This window comes from Neopsephotus bourkii, unplaced genomic scaffold (genome assembly GCF_033783945.1).
Source record: "Neopsephotus bourkii isolate Nb327-2 ecotype Australia unplaced genomic scaffold, CSIRO-AGI_Nbou_v1 NB_1154, whole genome shotgun sequence".
NCBI lineage: Eukaryota > Metazoa > Chordata > Aves > Psittaciformes > Psittacidae > Neopsephotus > Neopsephotus bourkii.
The window spans coordinates 2,766,693-2,784,062 of record NW_026901640.1 but is presented as its reverse complement, the minus strand read 5'-3'; the positions used below and the strand labels follow the sequence as shown (position 1 = coordinate 2,784,062).

General features: G+C 62.7%; 2 protein-coding genes across 4 annotated transcripts; both read left to right on the top strand.

Annotated features, from left to right (window-relative positions):
- Positions 1–236: 236 nt before the first annotated feature.
- BLTP2 (bridge-like lipid transfer protein family member 2) lies at positions 237–13,794 on the top strand. Of its 2 annotated transcripts, none has more exons than XM_061363445.1 (39): positions 237–311; positions 972–1,101; positions 1,344–1,390; positions 1,624–1,786; positions 1,865–1,983; positions 2,525–2,585; positions 2,853–3,051; positions 3,190–3,313; positions 3,656–3,780; positions 3,867–3,934; positions 4,023–4,171; positions 4,413–4,531; positions 4,681–4,844; positions 5,183–5,447; positions 5,540–5,745; positions 5,903–6,992; positions 7,210–7,401; positions 7,485–7,687; positions 7,767–7,885; positions 7,959–8,173; positions 8,283–8,473; positions 8,558–8,657; positions 8,731–8,933; positions 9,211–9,505; positions 9,623–9,780; positions 9,867–10,073; positions 10,148–10,247; positions 10,402–10,584; positions 10,842–10,963; positions 11,042–11,197; positions 11,271–11,392; positions 11,467–11,647; positions 11,726–11,812; positions 11,898–12,008; positions 12,095–12,230; positions 12,416–12,540; positions 12,731–12,832; positions 12,925–13,059; positions 13,260–13,794. In XM_061363445.1, exons 1-39 carry the CDS (start codon positions 247–249, stop codon positions 13,440–13,442), a joined length of 6,720 nt encoding a protein of 2,239 aa, XP_061219429.1. In that variant the 5' UTR covers positions 237–246; the 3' UTR covers positions 13,443–13,794. The 2 variants fall into 2 exon arrangements, with proteins under 2 accessions (XP_061219429.1, XP_061219428.1); XM_061363444.1 differs by having other exon boundaries at positions 7,959–8,179.
- Positions 13,795–14,080: 286 nt separating this feature from the next.
- RSKR (ribosomal protein S6 kinase related) lies at positions 14,081–17,335 on the top strand. 2 transcript variants are annotated; one of them, XM_061363452.1, is made up of 12 exons: positions 14,081–14,205; positions 14,291–14,482; positions 15,012–15,095; positions 15,173–15,241; positions 15,375–15,444; positions 16,067–16,174; positions 16,298–16,338; positions 16,436–16,463; positions 16,567–16,656; positions 16,728–16,816; positions 16,892–17,002; positions 17,096–17,335. In XM_061363452.1, exons 1-12 carry the CDS (start codon positions 14,155–14,157, stop codon positions 17,327–17,329), a joined length of 1,167 nt encoding a protein of 388 aa, XP_061219436.1. In that variant the 5' UTR covers positions 14,081–14,154; the 3' UTR covers positions 17,330–17,335. The 2 variants fall into 2 exon arrangements, with proteins under 2 accessions (XP_061219436.1, XP_061219437.1); XM_061363453.1 differs by lacking the exon at positions 16,728–16,816.
- The last annotated feature ends 35 nt before the right edge of the window (positions 17,336–17,370 follow it).

Genomic DNA, 17,370 nt, shown 5'->3' with positions numbered 1-17,370 from the left:
TTACCCCGCGGCCATAAAACACCCGGATCCCCGCGGTTTGTGCCTGTTCTTACGGCGAGCACCGGAACAAGCGGGGCGCGATCCCGCTGCCAGCCCAGGCGGGGGCGCTGTTCCTGCCGGGAAGCGCCGTCGGGCCCCTCCCCTTCCAGCCGTCACTCCCGGTGCGCGGCCCCACGGCCGGGCCGGGCCGGGCCAGGCCGGGCCAGGCCAGGCCAGGCCGGGGCCGCAGTGGGGCCGGGTCTGACCATGCCGCTGCCCGCGGTGCTGCTCGGGCTCCTCATCGCCGCGCTGCTCGCCGGGCTGCTGGCACGGTCAGGGCCGGGGGGACCGCGGGGTTGGGGGGGGTGATATAGAGGTGTAAAGGGGTGCGTAAGGGTCCAGAGGGGGGTGACAGGGGTATAGAGGGGGGCATGGGGGTGGCAGTGGGATGTTGGGGGGGTTTGGGGCCCGCGGGGGCTTGTAGGGGTGATAGGGGTCATAAAACGCAAGGTGGGAGTGGGGTATCAGGGGGGTTTGGTGGGTGACAAGGGTCGGCGGTGGGGGAGATTGTAAAGGCCCATGGGGATGGCGCTGGGGTGTGGGGTTTGGAGTGACAGTGGTGGAAGGGGGCCCATGGGGCTGAGGGTGAAGTGTTGGGGGTATGGGGAACGGGGGTGATGAGGGGTTAAGGGTGATAAGGAGGGTTTGGGGGAGTCAAGAGTTGGGGGTGGCTTGCAGGGGGCTGGGGGGGAAAGGTGTCAGGGGCTTGCAGTAGGCCAGGGCAGCCCAGAGGCATGGTTATGGGGTGTCAAAGGGGCCCTTCAGTCCATGGGGGGGGGGATGTTAGGGCTTGTGAGGGGTGCCCCTGCAGGGTCTCTGCTCCAGCTTGGAGCAGTCACGGAGGCAGGACCTGCTTGGTGGGTGCTGGAGCTGCTGCCCAAAGGACAAAGGGGGTCCCTGTCCCCAGTGGGAGCTGACCCTGGTCCCCACAGATGGCTGGCCTGTCGCCTGGCTGTGAACTGGTGCCGGCAGAAGCTTCATGCAGAGCTCAAGATCAGCTCCTTCGGGTTCTTCTGGGCCCAGAACATCAGCCTCAAGTTCCAACGGGAGCAGCAGACGGTGGTGGGTACCCGGCAAGCAGTAGCCACCAGTGGGTGAGGGCTGGGTGGATGGGGTCACATCCAGGCTGGAAGCAAATCCCTGCACCATAGTTGCTGCCAGGCCCTTCCTTCCATAGCCCAACTTGGGGTTTGGCTGCTCCCTGGGTGATGCCAGGGGTTGGGAACAGAGCTGGAACATCAGGATGAGCATCACAAGGCACAGATGGGTTGTTTCTTTTCTGACCTACCTGTGCATCCTTGCAGGAGATTGACCACATCTGGATCTCCACTAAACTGAGCCGGGAGCTGCCGTATGTATCCCTGCCCCAGCTCCCTCCTTCCTCTCTTGGGGGTCTGGCTCATGTCCTGCTGCCATTCCCCCTCCTTGCAGTCCCTGTGGTCTGCTCAGTGTGTGAGTGAACCCCCTTCTTTGAGGTGGCAATGTCCTGTGGGTGCCCTTGTGCTGGTCCTCCCATGTCCCTAGGGTGGGAGCATCCCTGGCCGTGGGGCTGGGTGTGCAAACTCCGGTGCTGTTCTTCCATAGGCGCTACTTTGAGCTATGCTTTGGTGAGGTGCGAATCCGCACGGATCTCCAGAAGGGCTCTGGGTTCCAGCTGCCCATCCCAGAGGCTCCCAGAGAAGCTGATGGCAGTGAAAGCAGAGCAAACGTGACACTGAAACCCTCCCTGCTGAGGCTCCTAAGCCAGGTGAGGCGCTGGCTCTGTGTGATGGGCTGCGTTGCTGTCGTACATCCCTCATGGTAGCATCTTCCCCCCCCCTCCCAGCTCTTTTCCATCCACATGGACTCCATCAACATCATGGTTCTGCACGTGGCCACCTCAGAGTCTCTCTGGCACATCCAGGCCAGCAAGACACGTCTCCTCCTGAATGGTGATGGGAAGAGGTAACGCTGTCCTCGCACCCTGCTCTGCTTCCCCAGCCTAGCCCTGGGGCCCTCCGACCTCAGTATGGCATCCCACCTCTTCCTGTCCCGCTCAGCAGCATCCCATGTCACCTGTGCTGTGACACATTAACCGCCCCCAAGCTGGCCGGGTCCCTTTTCCCTTCCTGGGAAGCTCAGGTTGTGTGTTCTCCAAGGTCTGAGTTGCTGCATTGTGCATGGAGTTAAGCTCTGCTCTTGGGAGGACTTGAAGCAGGGACTTGGGGTCCCTGTGTCACACAGGGAAAACAAGGACAGAGGGTTTAGAATGAGGGATAATGGGCTTAAACTTAAACAGGGGGAGTTCAGGTTAGATATGAGGAAGAAGCTCTCTATTGAGGGTGGTGACAGCCTTGGCAGCATGGTTTAATGTGGGGCATCCCTGCCCGTGGCATGGGGGTTGGAACTGGATGATGTTAAGGTCCTTTCCAACCATAAGAGAAGGCAGGGGTTTGGTTTGGAAGCAGCATGTTCCACATCTCCATCTGTTCTCTGCTCTCCCCAGCCTGACCTGTGAGGTGAGCCTGACGAAGGTGAACAGCAAAGTCCTGCGCAGCAGCCAGCTGGTGAGTGCTGGGGAAGGAAGAAACCCAGCCCTTATAACCTATGGGACACTCAGGACCTGCTCCAGTGTATCTCTGAGGCTAGGTGATGCTGCAAGGCTCTGGGGTCCGTGCTGTGCCCAGCACTTCACCTTCAGCATCCACCAGCTGGGAGCTGGGTGACTCCTTTGCCCTGGTTCAGTGATGGGTTTGGCAGTGCTGGGTGGCTGTTGGCCTTAAAGGTGTTTTCCAAGCTGTTGAGTGTGATTCCTTGTTTGTATCCCGTTACAGGATGACACCTGCCTGGCCGAGCTGGCCCTGGCGCTCTCCCTCTCACTGGAGATCAGCAGCAAGCGGCGGCTGGTGGGGGTTCGGCTGCGTGTGCGGACCCTGCAGGCAGAGCTGCACGAAGGGCTCTTCTGCAGCCCGCTGCTGCACCGCATCACTGCCAGCCCCCAGCACAGCACTGCAGGGGAACAGCCTGGCACAGGTCAGGGATGGGCACAGGGACGTGGGCATGGGGCTGGCAACACCCGTACTTGCACTGGAGCCAGAGGGATTTGGCTGTGCCGTCATGTGGGGATTTGGGCAGGAGCCTCCCTGTGACTCTGTGTGTGTCCCTCTCCAGGCCCAGAGGAGCCCCTGAGGTCCCTGTCTCTGCTGAGCAGGGACACGCTGCAGCTCATCCCCAGGAGGGTGGAGGTGAAGCTGGAGAACACCAGCACGGTGCTGTCAATGAACAGCCAGAAGAGGTGAGGAGGCAGGGGGAAGCTGCCCTGGTGCTGGGGACGTGGATTTGGGAACAACTGCTCATCCCCTGCTCTGCTAGACCACAGATACCCAGTCTTAGAGCCAGTAGAAGGGACTGAGCTTGGCCTGGGGCTGGGCTCTTGGGGAGGGAGGAAGGCACGTGAGCTGGTTCTCCAGTAGGACAGCGTGATGGGATCCTCTGCTGATGGGATGAGAGCGCTGGGCTGGGGTGCAGCTGGGTGCTGGCTGGTGTCTTTGTACCAGTCAGCTGGGGATGAGAGATGGGGAGATGGAGGATGTGGCAGTGCAGTTCCCTTCTGACAGTGACTCCCTGCTTCTTCCAGGCACCTCACCTGGAGCTTGAAGCTGCTGCAGTTTCTATATCAGCGTGAAGAGGAGCAGATTCCACTGCGCAACTTCACACCCACCTCAGACCTGGACCAAATGAGTGTAGACCTCCAGCTGGAGGGCAAGTAGCTAAGAAGGATGCTTTTAGGACACTGCTGCCATCACTGCCCTTTTCCACCCCTCACTTCTGCTCCTCTTTGTCCCCAGATGGCCTTCTCCTGTCCCAGAGCCGCCAGCGCATCGTGTGCCTCAACTCCCTGAAGACCAGCGTGCAGGTGAGTGGTGGCTGAGCCCATTCCCTGGGGTGGCTGCTCCAGCTCCTGGCATGAGTGGTTTTGCCACCTGGCCCCTTCCCTGCTCTAGGTCACAGCCATTGACCTCTCGGCTGCTGTGCTGCTCAACACCTGCATCATCCACTACCGCCACCAAGAGTTTTCCCCCTGGCTGGGCCTCTTGACACAGGAATACAGGTGCCAGGCAGTGCCTGTCCCCAGCCAAGGGCACAAGGGAAGGTAAACTTGGCCTCTGCGCAGCTGCTGGTGGCGCAGCTTGTTTCCTCTTGCCTTCCCATGCTCTGGCAGGGTGCCTGGGCACCCAGCATCTTCTCTGCCCTCTGCACGGCCTGTGGGATGGGGAGGGTGGCACAGAGAGTGGCAGCTGGTTGGGGGGTCCCTGTGGAGAGGGGATCCCTGTGAGCCTGCTCCCTACCAGGCAGCACCCCAATAACAACCCATACCTGCTTGTCCCATGCAGGAGCTATCCCCAAATCATAGCACCCATCATCGTGTGTGCCTCGCTGTCCAATGTCAATGTGTCAGTGCAGCTGGGGGACACACCACCCTTCGCCTTGGGCTTCAACTCCATCTCTGCAGGTATTGGCACCCGGGTGGCTGCTGGGCTCTTCTGGGGGGTCACTGGTGGGAATGGGGAGGGCCCAGGGGCTGTGGAGCCCTGCATGGCTGCGTCTGGGTTATGCATGCTTGAGCCCTGCCTGCTCTCATCCCCTGCTCTCTGCCTGCAGACTATCAGCACCTCCGGCCACAGAGCGTGCACCAGCGAGCGGTGCTGGCCGTGGACCACCTCTGCTGGCGTGTGGGCAACGACTCGCACATCCAGCGGGCCCCACACCCCCCCAACATGCACGTGTGGGGAGAAGCCCTCATCCTCGACTCCTTCAACCTGCAGGTGAGGGGCAAGCCTCAAGGATAGTGGGGAGGGACTCTTCATCAGGGACTGTAGTGGTAGGGAAAGGGGTGATGGGTTTAAACTGAAACAGGGGAAGTTCGGGTTGTTTGTAAGTTCTTTACTGTGAGGGTGGTGAAGCACTGGAACAGGATGCACAAAGAAGTGGTAAATGCTCCATCCCTGGCAGTGCTCAAGGCCAGGTTGGACACAGGGGCTTGGAGCAAGCTGCTCCAGTGGAAGGGGTCCCTGCCCGTGGAAGGGGTTGGAGCTGGATGAGCTTTAAGGTCCCTTCCAACCCAAACCATTCTGTGATTCCATGATGCTGTTTTATCCTGCAGGGCAGCTACAACCAGCCCCTGGGCATGTCCAGCGCCCAGTCAGACACCCTCTTCCTGGACTGCACCATCAGGGGGCTGCAGGTGGAGTCGTCAGACACATGCACCGAGTGCCTGGCCAGGGTCCTGCCCTTGTTCTGCCCACGGCCTGGTGGAGCTGAGCTTGCCAAGCAGCCACCTTCTGCCTCCAGCGAGCCCTGGGGGCTGCTCTGGAAGGTGGATCTGAAGGTGGAGGATGTGAATCTTTTCACACTCTCAGCCCTGGTGGGTAAGTAGCATCCAGGCTGATTCTGGTGGCTGTCAGAGGAACCTGGCACCTCGTGGCGTGCCTCCTCCAGCACTGATGTGCCACCTCTCTAGGGGCCCTGGAGCTGCGCCTGGATACACTGACCATCCTGGGGAGTGCTGAGAGCTGCACAGTCAGCGTCCAGGGCATGGTGCTGGCCTTGGTAAAGAGCATCACAGAGAAGATGCAGCCGTGCTGCAAAGCTCCTGCCATCCCCAACCCAGTGGCCAACCTCTCCATGCTCTCTGTCACCTACCACAGCAGCATCCGCTCCCTGGAGGTTGGTTTGGGCACTGGGTCTCTGCTTTCTCTTGTCCTTGTCGGACATCCTGGGGTGGATGGAGGAGGGGGAAGATCGGCTGGCACAGAAAGGTGCTGGTGAGGACAACGGGGCTGTGCTGGACCTGGCAGTGACTTGCTTGCTCTCTCTGGTGTAGGTGCAGTGCGGCGAGGGGCTGGCAGTGCTGTGGAGCCCACCTGACCACATGCACTTGTACCATCACACCCTGGCCACCCTGCAGTGCCACGAAGCCTTGCGGAGCGCCCTCGGCCACGGGACATCTCCCTCCTTATCCCCGGAGAGCCCAGCATCCCACCCCGCCACCCCTACTGAGACACCCCTGCAGCCGGATGGGACCCCCCGGAAAAGACTCCTGTCCCTATCCCTGGAGCTGAGCTCTGCCAAGCTCACAGCCTTCGTCTCCGAGGCCAACTACATCAGCCTGGCTGCCGAGCGGGCCTCCATGAGCTGGCACGGCGGTGCCCTGCACGGCTACTGCCCCGAGCTGGCCGCCGGCTTTGACGGCCACAGCATCTTCAGCTTCAAGGAGGTGGAGGTGAAGCTGCTGCCGGAGCTGGAGGAGGTCGTCTTGCACCGCTGCGCCTTCCCCACCCTGCGCACCCTGCGCAACCGCGGCTGGGCCTTCTCCTTCGCCAGCGTGAGCATCGAGTTCCCCTACCAGTACGACTTCTCCCGCACGCTGGACGCTGCGGTGGGCGTGCAGAAGTGGCTCAAAGGCCTGCATTGGCGCGGGCGGCCCCGCAGCACGGCGCTGCCCCCGGACCTGCTGCTCAAGGTGACTCACTTCTCCTGGGTGTTCCTCGATGACGTGTTCGAGGTCAAGCTGCGAGACAACTACGAGCTGATGAAGGACGAGAGCAAGGAGAGCGCCAAGCGCCTGCAGCTCTTGGATGCGAAGGTGGCGGCGCTGCGCAAGCAGCACGGGGAGCTGCTGCCCGCCCGCAAGATCGAGGAGCTCTACGCCTCGCTGGAGAAGAAGAACATTGAGATCTACATCCAGCGCTCGCGGCGCCTCTATGCCAACACGCCCATGAGGAGAGCCCTGCTCACCTGGACCCTGGCCCATCTGGAGCTGGTGGCCATGGCCGATGAGTCCTTCCATGGCACGGAGCGTGTGTTGGAGCAGATGAGGGACGTTGATGGGGTGAGCCCGTTTCCCACCGAGGGGCTGGAGATGGTCACGCAGTGGTGCCGCATGGTGAAGGGCAGAGCTGGGAGCTTCTTCGGTGAGTTATTCTGTGGGAGGGTGCTCTGAGAGGACCGCATGGTGGGTGGATGGCCTGGGCTCGCAGGCCCTGACACCATGGCAATGAGCTTTGGAGACTCATAGGAGTGGGAAGGGAGCAGAGGTGGGACAGCACAGCGCCTGTGCCATGGCTCACAGTGGGGCACGGGGGCAGTGCCCCTTTGCTGCCCCATCTCAGCCCTTCCTGTCCCCCACAGTGCGGATCCGTGATTACCCCCGTTACCTGTTTGAGATCCGGAGCTGGCAGCTCTCGGGGCGGCTCATCGGGGCCGAGCAGAGCGGCCAGGCCTGCTCCCGGCGCCGCCAGCTCCTCAAGCTGGGGCTGCCCTGGGGGGATGCCACGGTGGAGAGGAACATGCCCCCCCTGAAGTTCTACCACAACTTCCATTGTAAGAGCTGGAGGGACGGGGTTTGCTTTGAGGCAGGGCTGCGTGGGACGTGCAAAGGGCTGAGCCAACCCTTGTGTCCTCAGCTGAGATCTCCCAGTTCACCATCGTGTGGGGGCCCTGCTGGGACCCAGCCTGGACCCTCATCAGCCAGTGTGTGGATCTCCTCACCAAGCCCTCAGAGGACCCCAGCGCCCCATTGCCATGGTGGGACAAGAGCCGCCTTCTCTTGCACGGGGACTGGCACATGGATGTTGATCAGGCCAACCTGCATCAGTTGGCCACCGAGGTGGGTGCTGCCGAGGTGGGGAGCAGAGCACGACGTGGCGTCAGCTTACATCTGCCTCTCCCCGTGTTTGTCCTTGCAGGACCCCTACAACACCACAGAGAACATGCACTGGGAGTGGAGCCACCTCTCCTTCCACTGGAAGCCCGGGCAGTTTGTCTTCAAGGGCAATCTGGACATCAACGTGCGGACAGCTTCCAAGTGAGTGTGGGACCGGGGGTGCAGGGGCTGCCCCCAGGGTGGCAATGGGAATGGGGTCTCTTTCCCCCCTCAGGTATGACGATTGCTGCTTCCTGCACCTGCCTGACCTGTGCATGACGCTGGACCTGCAATGGCTGTGCCACGGGAACCCCCATGACCACCACGGCGTGGTGCTGCGCTCCCCCGAGTTCCTGCCCGAGGTGCCGGTGGGGCAGCAGTACGATTCCTACCGTGCCTTCCGCTCCGAGAACCTCAACCTCTCCATCCGCATGGACCTGACGCGGCCCAGTGAGGGTGGGTGACAGCACCCTGGGGATCCCTTGGTTTCAGCAGTCCTGGGGTGGGAGCTGCTGTACCCCTGCCCCATGGCGCTGGTTGATGGTGGGTGTATCCTCAGAGCATTCCCAGCCCCGGATCCTGCTCTACAGCAGCACCCTGCGCTGGATGCAGAACTTCTGGGCCACGTGGACCAGCGTGACGAGGCCCATCTGCCGCGGGAAGCTCTTCAACAACATGAAACCCAGTAAGAAGAAGCTGGGGCAGCATTACAAGCAGTTGTCTTACACTGCGCTCTTCCCCCGGCTGCAGGCAAGTCCTGGGTGTGGGGATGTGGTGCTGCCGACCCACTTTGCCTGCCCTCAGCTCTCAGTGCCTGTGTTTGCTCCCCTGCAGGTTCATTACTGGGCTTCCTTTGCCCAGCAGCGGGGAATCCAAGTGGAATGCTGCCAGGGGCACATCTTCACCCGTGGCACACAGCGACTCATCCCACAAGGTGAGTGAGGGCCCTGCTGGCAGCACTTCCAAGCAGGACAGGGTCCTGGCTGACCCCTGTCCCTGTCCTCCAGCCGGCACAGTGATGCGACGCCTCATTTCGGAGTGGAGCATCACGCAGATGGTGAGCGACCTGAGCCAGGTCACCGTGCACCTCATGGCCTCCACTTGTGATGAGAACGCTGACCACAGGCTCGACACCCTGGTGAAGAAAACCCATCTGCTGAGCCTGTCCTCCCTCACCTACCAGCGGCACAGCAACCGCACAGCAGAGGAGGTACCGCTGCACATGCGTAGGGCATGGCCCAATGGCATCCCCCTTGGGACAAGGTGGTCTTTGGGTGCAATGGGGAAGGGATTTGGCTGGAGAGGAGATAGACCTCTGAGTGCCTGGCCAAAGGGATGCCCTGTTCCAGCCACAGCATCCCTGATGAAGGCTGTGGAGTGGTCCCCATGCAGGGCATGGCAGGGCTTGCAGCCCCTGTGTGCGAGTCCCATGGGCATGGGCCTGGGGGTGGCTTCACCTCCCTGAAGCTCTGACCCTCTGTGTGCAGGAGCTGCCCCTGCGGGATGGGGACGATGGTTTCCACACGCATCAGCTGCACTTGGTGGACCTGCGGGCCTCCTGGACCACCACCAACAGGGACATCGCCTTCGGCCTCTACGATGGCTACAAGAAGGCGGCCGTGCTCAAGCGCAACCTCTCCACCGAGGCACTGAAGGGGCTCAAGATCGACACACAGCTCCAAGCCAAGAAGCTGAAGCGGGGCCCGCTCTCTGCTCACTCCATCCCTGCCAGAGTGACTGTCCCCATCACCAGTGGCCGTCCTGAGAGAGCCTCCTCAGGGGGTGAGCATGGCAAGGAGGAGAAACCCATCACTGGCAGCGTGCGTGGTAGCCCAAAGCCATGCCTGCCTTCACCCCGTTAACCACACAGCCTTGCACTGACCCTTCCTCCTTCCCCAGGGGCCTACATGCTGCAGAAGCTCATTGAGGAGACAGACAAGTTTGTGGTGTTCACAGAGGAGGAGTCGGGGGCTAGCGAGCAGCTCTGTGGCATTGCTGCCTGCCAAACCGATGACATCTACAACAGAAACTGCCTCATTGAGCTGGTCAACTGCCAGGTACCTGTCCTGCCCCATGGCCTGCCTGTGACAGGGGCTCTCCCTGCCCCATAAGTTCTCATCTGACTCTGACCCCCCCCTTGCAGATGGTGCTGCGTGGCGCGGAGACCGAGGGCTGCGTGATTGTGTCTGCTGCCAAAGCCCAGCTCCTGCAGTGCCAGCACCACCCTGCCTGGTATGGGGACACGCTGAAGCAGAAGACCTCTTGGACCTGCTTGCTGGATGGCATGCAGTACTTTGCCACGACGGAGAGTGGCCCCACTGAGAGGGAGCATGGGCAGCTCTGGCTGGAGGTGAGTGGATGCATAGGGAGCAGGCAGCACTGGCCAGGACAGGGACAGCCAATGGTGCCTCTGTGCCTTCCTAGGTGAAAAACATTGAGGAGCATCAGCAGCGGAGCCTGGACTCGGTGCAGGAGCTGATGGAGAGTGGGCAGGCGGTGGGGGGCATGGTCAGCACCACCACAGGTACTGCCCACAGCGTGGCTGCTGTGTCTGTGCCCATCCTGACCCAGGCCTGGTGAAGCTGAGGGCTGGCCTCCCCCTGCATGGCTCCTTGAGCTGGGTGATGCTCTGAACCCCAGTGTGGTGCTCTGACCGTGGTACCCCTGCCTGTCCCCAGACTGGAACCAGCCCTCGGAAGCCCAGCAGACCCAGCAGGTACAGAGGATCATCTCACGCTGCAGCTGCCGCATGTACTACATCAGCTACAGCCATGACATCGACCCCGAGCTGGCCACGCAGATAAAGCCCCCCGAGACCCCCGCCAACCAGGAGAAGGAGGATCTGCTGAAGAAGCAGGAGGGTGGGTACATGCAGGCAGTGTGACTTGGGGGGCAGACCCACAAGTGCCAGCTAAGTCCAGGCATGGTCTGTCTTTGCCCTGCTGAGATCAGTGCACACAGGAGGGGTCCCAGCCACACGGCAGGGTACCAGATGATGCTGGATGTGCTGCCCCTCTGTAACCACCTTGGTTTATTCCCTGTCTCTCTCCATCCCTTGCTGGCCCCCACGTGCATCCCATTCCCGGCCATGCTGAGCCTCCTCTGTGCATCCCTACAGGAGCTGTGGATACGTTCACACTGATCCACCACGACCTGGAGATCTCCACCAACCCCGCACAGTATGCCATGATCCTTGACATCGTCAACAACCTGCTGCTGCACGTGGAGCCCAAACGCAAGGTACCCACGAGGCTTGAGGTCACTGCATCACCCACAGCACCCAGGGCACCGCTGACCTTCCCCTGTCCCCGTATCCAGGAGCACAGTGAGAAGAAGCAGCGGGTGCGCTTCCAGCTGGAGATCTCCAGCAACCCCGAGGAGCAGCGCAGCAGCATCCTGCACCTGCAGGAGGCCGTGAGGCAGCACGTCGCCCAGATCCGGCAGCTGGAGAAGCAGATGTACTCCAACGTGAAGGTGAGCCCCATCTCCAGACAGGGCCTGGCTGCCTGCTGCAGGCAGGGGGTGCTGAGGGCTGTGTGTCCATCAGTCCCTGCAGGATGACAGCAAGAACGAGAGCCTGCTCGACCTCAACCACCGGCTGCAGCAGCAGCTCAGCCAGGAGAAGGCTGACCTGCAGCTGGAAAGCGAGGAGCTCAACATACTGATCAGGTAGAGCCCGTCTCTGGCTGTCCCCAGTGCTGTGTCCCCCCTTATTCCATGGCTTCAACATCCCATTGCTCCAGGTGCTTCAAGGACTTCCAGCTGCAGCGAGCCAACAAGATGGAGCTGCGGAAGCAGCCCGAGGACGTGAGCGTGGCACGAAGGACCGAGTTCTACTTTGCCCAGGCACGCTGGCGCCTGACCGAGGAGGACGGGCAGCTGGGCATAGCCGAGCTGGAGCTCCAGCGCTTCCTCTACAGCAAGGTAGGGATGGGCTGGTGGCACCCACAGTCCCCAAAGTGGGGCCTGGGGTGCGTGGAGCTGATGGATCCATGTGCGCAGGTCAACAAGTCTGATGATACAGCCGAGCATCTGCTGGAGCTGGGCTGGGTCACGATGAACAACCTCCTGCCCAACGCTGTGTACAAGGCAAGGAGCCAGCCCTGCATCCATGGGGACGCGCAGGGTGAGGCGCTCTGTCCTCATCCCAAGCACCCATCCCTGTTCCCTGCAGGTGGTGCTGCGTCCCCAGAGCTCCTGCCAGTCCGGCCGGCAGCTGGCACTGAGGATCTTCAGCAAGGTCCGCCCGCCCGTTGGAGGCATCTCCATCAAGGAGCACTTCGAGGTGCTGGGGATTGATGGGCTGGGACTGGGAGGTGGTTGAGGTCCCCACAGGGCATGGGCAGGGTGTGATGTGCCTCTCTCCCGCAGGTGAACGTGGTCCCTCTCACCATCCAGCTCACCCACCAGTTCTTCCACAGGATGATGGGTTTCTTCTTCCCCGGCCGCAACGTGGAAGAGGAGGAGGTTGGGGATGAAGAAGACAAGTCCAAACTGGTGACAACGGGTAAGAGGCTCATGGTCACCCCTCATAGCACCTTGAGCAGCTCCATGTGTTTGTGTCAGCTGCTGGTGGGACAGATGTCAAAACACAGGGATTTGTGGTCATCCCCATGGGCAGGTAGAGGGGAGGCAGGGTCTGGGTGATGGATAACCCCCACCAGACACCATCTCCCACCCCGTTTGTCCCAGGGATCCCTGTGGTGAAGCCGCGGCAGCTCATTGCGGCCGATGACTCGCTGGGCCCAGGGAAAGGAGTTGCTCAGGGGCTGAATCGGACATCAGGGGTCAGGAGATCATTCCGGAAAGCACCCGAGGTACCTGCTGCTGCCTATGGGGTTGGGGTTTGGAGGGTTTGCATCCTTTATCCCCAAGCGATGTGATCCCTGCAGCATCCCTTTGCTCACACCACACCAGAGCAGCTCTCACCTCTCCCCCATGAAGCAATGCTATGGCTTAGTGCCCGCCTGTCCCTTCCCTGCTCCTTCCCTTCTGCTCTGTCCCCAGCATCCCGTGGATGACATCGACAAGATGAAGGAGCGCGCGGCCATGAACAACTCCTTCATCTACATCAAGATCCCGCAGGTGCCGCTCTGCGTCAGCTACAAGGTGTGGGGCCGGTGGGATGGGGAAGGGGGCACAGCCCCTCCAGCTTGGGGGGGGCGGACCTGGGGCATCATCCCACACTGTGGGTCCCCCAGGGTGAGAAGAACAGCGTGTATTGGGGCGACCTGAACCTGGTGCTGCCGTGCCTGGAGTACCACAACAACACGTGGACGTGGCTGGACTTTGCCATGGCGGTGAAGAGGGACAGCCGCAAAGCCTTGGTGGCACAGGTACGTGGGGTCCCATCTTGCTGTGCATCCTTTCTGCTCCCAAGGAGGCTGCATGGAGATCCTGGGATGCCCAACATAGTGGGCAACGCATTCCTTAGAGTGGGAAGCGGCTTCCCTGGCGCAGCCGCTCCGGGTCTCCCCCATGCAAAAGGGGTTTGGGTGCATCCATGGGATGCTGAGCCCCCTTCCTCCCGGGGCAGGTGATCAAGGAGAAGCTACGCCTGAAGCCAGCAGCGGGCGCAGAGGCCCGGGGGAAGCTGGAGAGCAAATCAGATGGGCCCATCCAGCAGCAGGAGGAGGATGAGAAGGCTCGGCTGCTCATCGGCCTCAGCGTGGGGGACAAGAACCCCAGCAAGAAGTCCATTTTCGGCAGGCGCAAATGACGGCAGCACCCAGCAGGCTGGAAAGGGACCAGGGTGCCCCATGCTCCCCTATGACAGTGAGGGGTGGCCGTGCTGCTCGGTGATGCCCAAGGGGGGGGATTAGCCACATGCAGCCCCCCGGCAGTGCTGTTGCTGCAGGATATAGGGGCAGCAGCACAGGGCTGTGGGGCGCAGCGTGCTCTGGGGCTGGTATGTGGGGTGCAGACCCCTCCATGCCCTGTGCCAATGGTGCCCCATGAGCTTCCTTGCTCCCTGCTGTGCGGGTGCTGGGCCTGGGGAAGCAGCAGGATGGCTCCGGGCTGGGAGAAAGGGGAACAGGAGAGAGTTTAAATAAAAGAGTTTTTAATTTGGATCCTTTGGGTGGCTCGTTCCTTGTGACCCCGTTAACGCTGCGGTGCCGGATGCTCACCCCCTGCCCTTCCCCGGGGCACGCACTTCGGGGCTGGAGCATCCTCATCACCCCCGGTGCTGGGCGCTGTGGGTACCCCACCGGGTACCCCGGAGCAGGGGATGCAACGAGAGGACGAGCGGGGTGATGGGGACGTGCAAGGGGGGGTCCGAGTTGGGGGGGGAGCAGTCCCCGTTGGGTGCACGGGGTAGCCCCGGTTCTCGGGGGCTGTCGCACCCGGGCGGGGCGGAGCGGAGCGAGGCGGGGCGGCGGGGTTATGTAAAGCCGCGGATTACCGGGGCCCGGGCCCGGGGCGGCGCCGCCATGGGAGCATCGAGCAGCGGCCCCGGCCCGGCCCCGGTGCGGCCCCCCCAGGTGCGTGCGGCGGCCCCCGGGGTCCCCCTCTCCCGGTTCCCGGTGTTCCCCCCCTCCCTCTGATGCCCCCCCTCCGGTTCTATAGGGCCGCGCTGTGGGGTCGTGGGTGCGGGCGCTGTTGGGCCGCACCCGGCCGGTCCCGGGGTCGGGGCTCGCCCTGGTCCCGCGGGGAGGCACCGAGGAGCCGCCGGTGCCCGGGTGGCCGCTGCCGCAGCTCGTCTCGCTGTTCCTGCCGGAGTTCCCGGTGCGCTCCTCCGCCCGCCAGCAGCAGCTCAAGGTGCAAGTCCCGGGGCTCCCATCCCCTTACCGGGGTCCCGCTGCATCCTATCGGGGTCCCCGACCGTCCCCTCTGGGGTCCCTCGCACCCCGTTACCGGAGCCCCTGCACGTCCTACCCCGGTCCCCCGAGCATCCTCCCGCTCCATCCGTGCATCCCGGGATCGCCGGCCGCCTCCCTCGCTCTCCACGGAAGCCCTTGCCCCGTCTCTGCACATCTTAACGGCGTCCCCCCAGTCTCCTTCTATCCCCACCGGCTCCCCATGCCCCGGTGTGAAGCCTCTGTGCGTCTTACGGGGTCTCCCTGCACCGTAATGGGGTGCCCGTGTGTCCTACTGTGTCCCTGTCCCCCATCCCTATGTGCCCCACACCGGGTCCCCTGCATTCCCCTGGTCCCCAAGTGTCCCCATCACCTGCCATGGGTGCCCTGGACCATCCCATGTCACCCTACACAGAACCCCACACCCTGTTCCACCCCAAGCATCCTGATCCCATCTCCTTGGGGTGCTCAGACCCTGATTGCCCCCCTAGATCCTGGGTTTCGTGGCCAAAGGCTCCTTTGGGACCATCCTCAAGGTGCTGGACTGCGGGCGGGAGAAGGTCTGCGCCGTGAAGGTGGGTGCTGCCCCATGTGTACCCTACCTGCCCACAGCCCCCCTTGACACCCCTTCACCCCCCCCACCCCACCCCAGGTCGTGCCTAAAGTGGAGGTGCTGCGCCGAGACACCCTGAAGCAGTGCAAGGAAGAAGTCAGCATCCAGGTTAGGGGGGACCCCAGCCCATGGGGTGGCCATGGGGCTGGCAGAGGCCACTGGGACGGTGGCAGGAGCGGGTTCCCCATGCCCCCCCCTTAGCCCCATAGTCCTGCTCACCCTCTTTGCTTTGTGTCCCCAGAGACAGGTCAGGCACCCGTTTGTGCACGGGCTGGGGGACAGCTGGCAGGGCCAGCGCCACCTCTTCATCAGTGAGTGACCATCTGCCCCCGGTGTCCCCCCCGCGCACGTGTCCCCGCCGCCGGCACACGTGTCCCCGCACACGCACACGCTCCCCCCCCCCCCGCACAGCCCCGGGGATGCAGGCGCTCGGCTGATGGAGGGGATGGAGATGGGGACAAGATGGGGGTGAAGGAGGAGCCCCAGTCCTGCTGCCCCAATGGCTGTGTCACCTCCATGCCTGTGTCACTTCCATGCTCCTGGTGCCTGTGTGACCCTAGGGGGGGGCATGTCACTTTGGTCCCCACATGGCTTCTGTCACCTTGGAGCTTGCCTGTCCCCAATGCTCGTCACCATATGTGGCCCTGGTACTTGCATGCTCCTATGTGGCCTTAGTATGATTAAATATGACATACTAAGGTGACGTGTGTCATATGTGACATATGTGTCATAAGGTGACATATGTGTCACCTTAGTATGTTGGTCCTGGTGCCCCCATTGCCCTGCTGCTTGTGCCACCCTATATCCCCAGGGCTTGCATCACTTTGGTACATATCCATAGCGGCCACATCCCCTTGGTGCGCAGCCCCACTGACCGTGCCCATGCCACCCCCTTTCCCATGCCCCTCATGCCCATGTCACCCGTCCCCACAGTGTGCACCTACTGCAGCACCGGGGACCTGCACGCCCTGTGGCGCGCAGCCGGGTCCTTCACCGAGGCCACCGTCCGCCTGTTCGCTGCCGAGCTGGTGCTGGTGCTGGGTGAGTGCTCGCCATGCTGGGGACAGCGCCCATGGGGCCCCATGGATGGGGACCTGCAGGGATGAGCCTGATGGGTGCTGTGGGAGGGGACCCACGGCTCTGATGGCCGCATCTTCCCCTCAGTGTACCTGCACGACCTGGGCATCATACACAGAGATGTGAAGGTGGGTGACAGCGGGGATGGGGGGTCTGAGGATTGGGGGGGGGGGTCTCTGAACCCCCCAGCATGGAGAGGCCACCCCAGCACCCGTCTCATTTCAGATGGAGAACATCCTCCTGGATGAGCGAGGTAAGAGCCTGGTGGCACTGCTTTGAGGACGCATCACCCGTGGGGACACCCTGTCCATGGGGATGCCCCATCCTTGGTCCCCTCGTGGTGTCTCACCCCACAGGGCACCTCAAGCTCACTGACTTCGGCCTCTCCCGGCACCTGCAGTGGGGCGAGCGAGCCCACACCATCTGTGGCACCCTGCAGTACATGGGTAAAGGGGCAATGGGGGGGATGCGATGGGGGGCACAATCCCCCCAGGCACTCACCTACTCATCCCCACAGCCCCAGAGGTGCTGAGCGGGGGGCCCTACAGCCATGCAGCCGACTGGTGGTCCCTGGGTGTCCTGCTCTTTGCTCTGGCCAGCGGGGAGGTGAGGACCATGGGGTAGGGGGAACAATGGGGCTCCATGGGGTGCCCCTAAATCCATTTCTGCCCCCCCCCCCAGTTCCCCGTGGCACCGGCAGGGGACCATGTGGCCATGCTGGAGCGTGTCAAGCAGAGCAGCTACGAGAGCCCACCCGCGTTCAGCCCCGCGCTGGCCCGGCTGATGGCCGAGGTAACCCCCAACATGGGATTTGGGGTCCCTACAGCCCCATTCCGGGGTGGACACTGGGGTACCCCCTGCTCAACTGCCCTCCTCCCTCCGCAGCTGCTGTGCCACAACCCCCTGCACCGCCTGCGCTACCTCCATCACTTCCAGGGACACCCCTTCTTCCGCGGCGTGGCCTTCGACGCCGACCTCCTGCAGAAGGACCCGGTGCCGGTGGCGGTGGCCCCGCAGCCCCCGGAGCAGCCCCCGCCGGACCCCGCCACCTTCGATGACTTCGACTGCGACCTCGAAGTCCCTCCGACAGCACCCCCGGGCTGGCCCTGCCCTGGCTGAGCCCCCCCCCCCATTGCCCCCGGTACCGCTCAGGGACCCCG

Coding starts and splice junctions, on each gene's coding strand:
- BLTP2 (XM_061363444.1), top strand. CDS start 247: ATGCCGCTGCCCGCGGTGCTGCTCGGGCTCCTCATCGCCGCGCTGCTC. Junction 1,102..1,343: donor AACGGGAGCAGCAGACGGTG/GTGGGTACCCGG, acceptor GCATCCTTGCAG/GAGATTGACCACATCTGGAT. Junction 11,648..11,725: donor AGCGCTTCCTCTACAGCAAG/GTAGGGATGGGC, acceptor CCATGTGCGCAG/GTCAACAAGTCTGATGATAC.
- RSKR (XM_061363452.1), top strand. CDS start 14,155: ATGGGAGCATCGAGCAGCGGCCCCGGCCCGGCCCCGGTGCGGCCCCCC. Junction 14,206..14,290: donor CCCCGGTGCGGCCCCCCCAG/GTGCGTGCGGCG, acceptor CCGGTTCTATAG/GGCCGCGCTGTGGGGTCGTG. Junction 16,657..16,727: donor TGGCACCCTGCAGTACATGG/GTAAAGGGGCAA, acceptor TCATCCCCACAG/CCCCAGAGGTGCTGAGCGGG.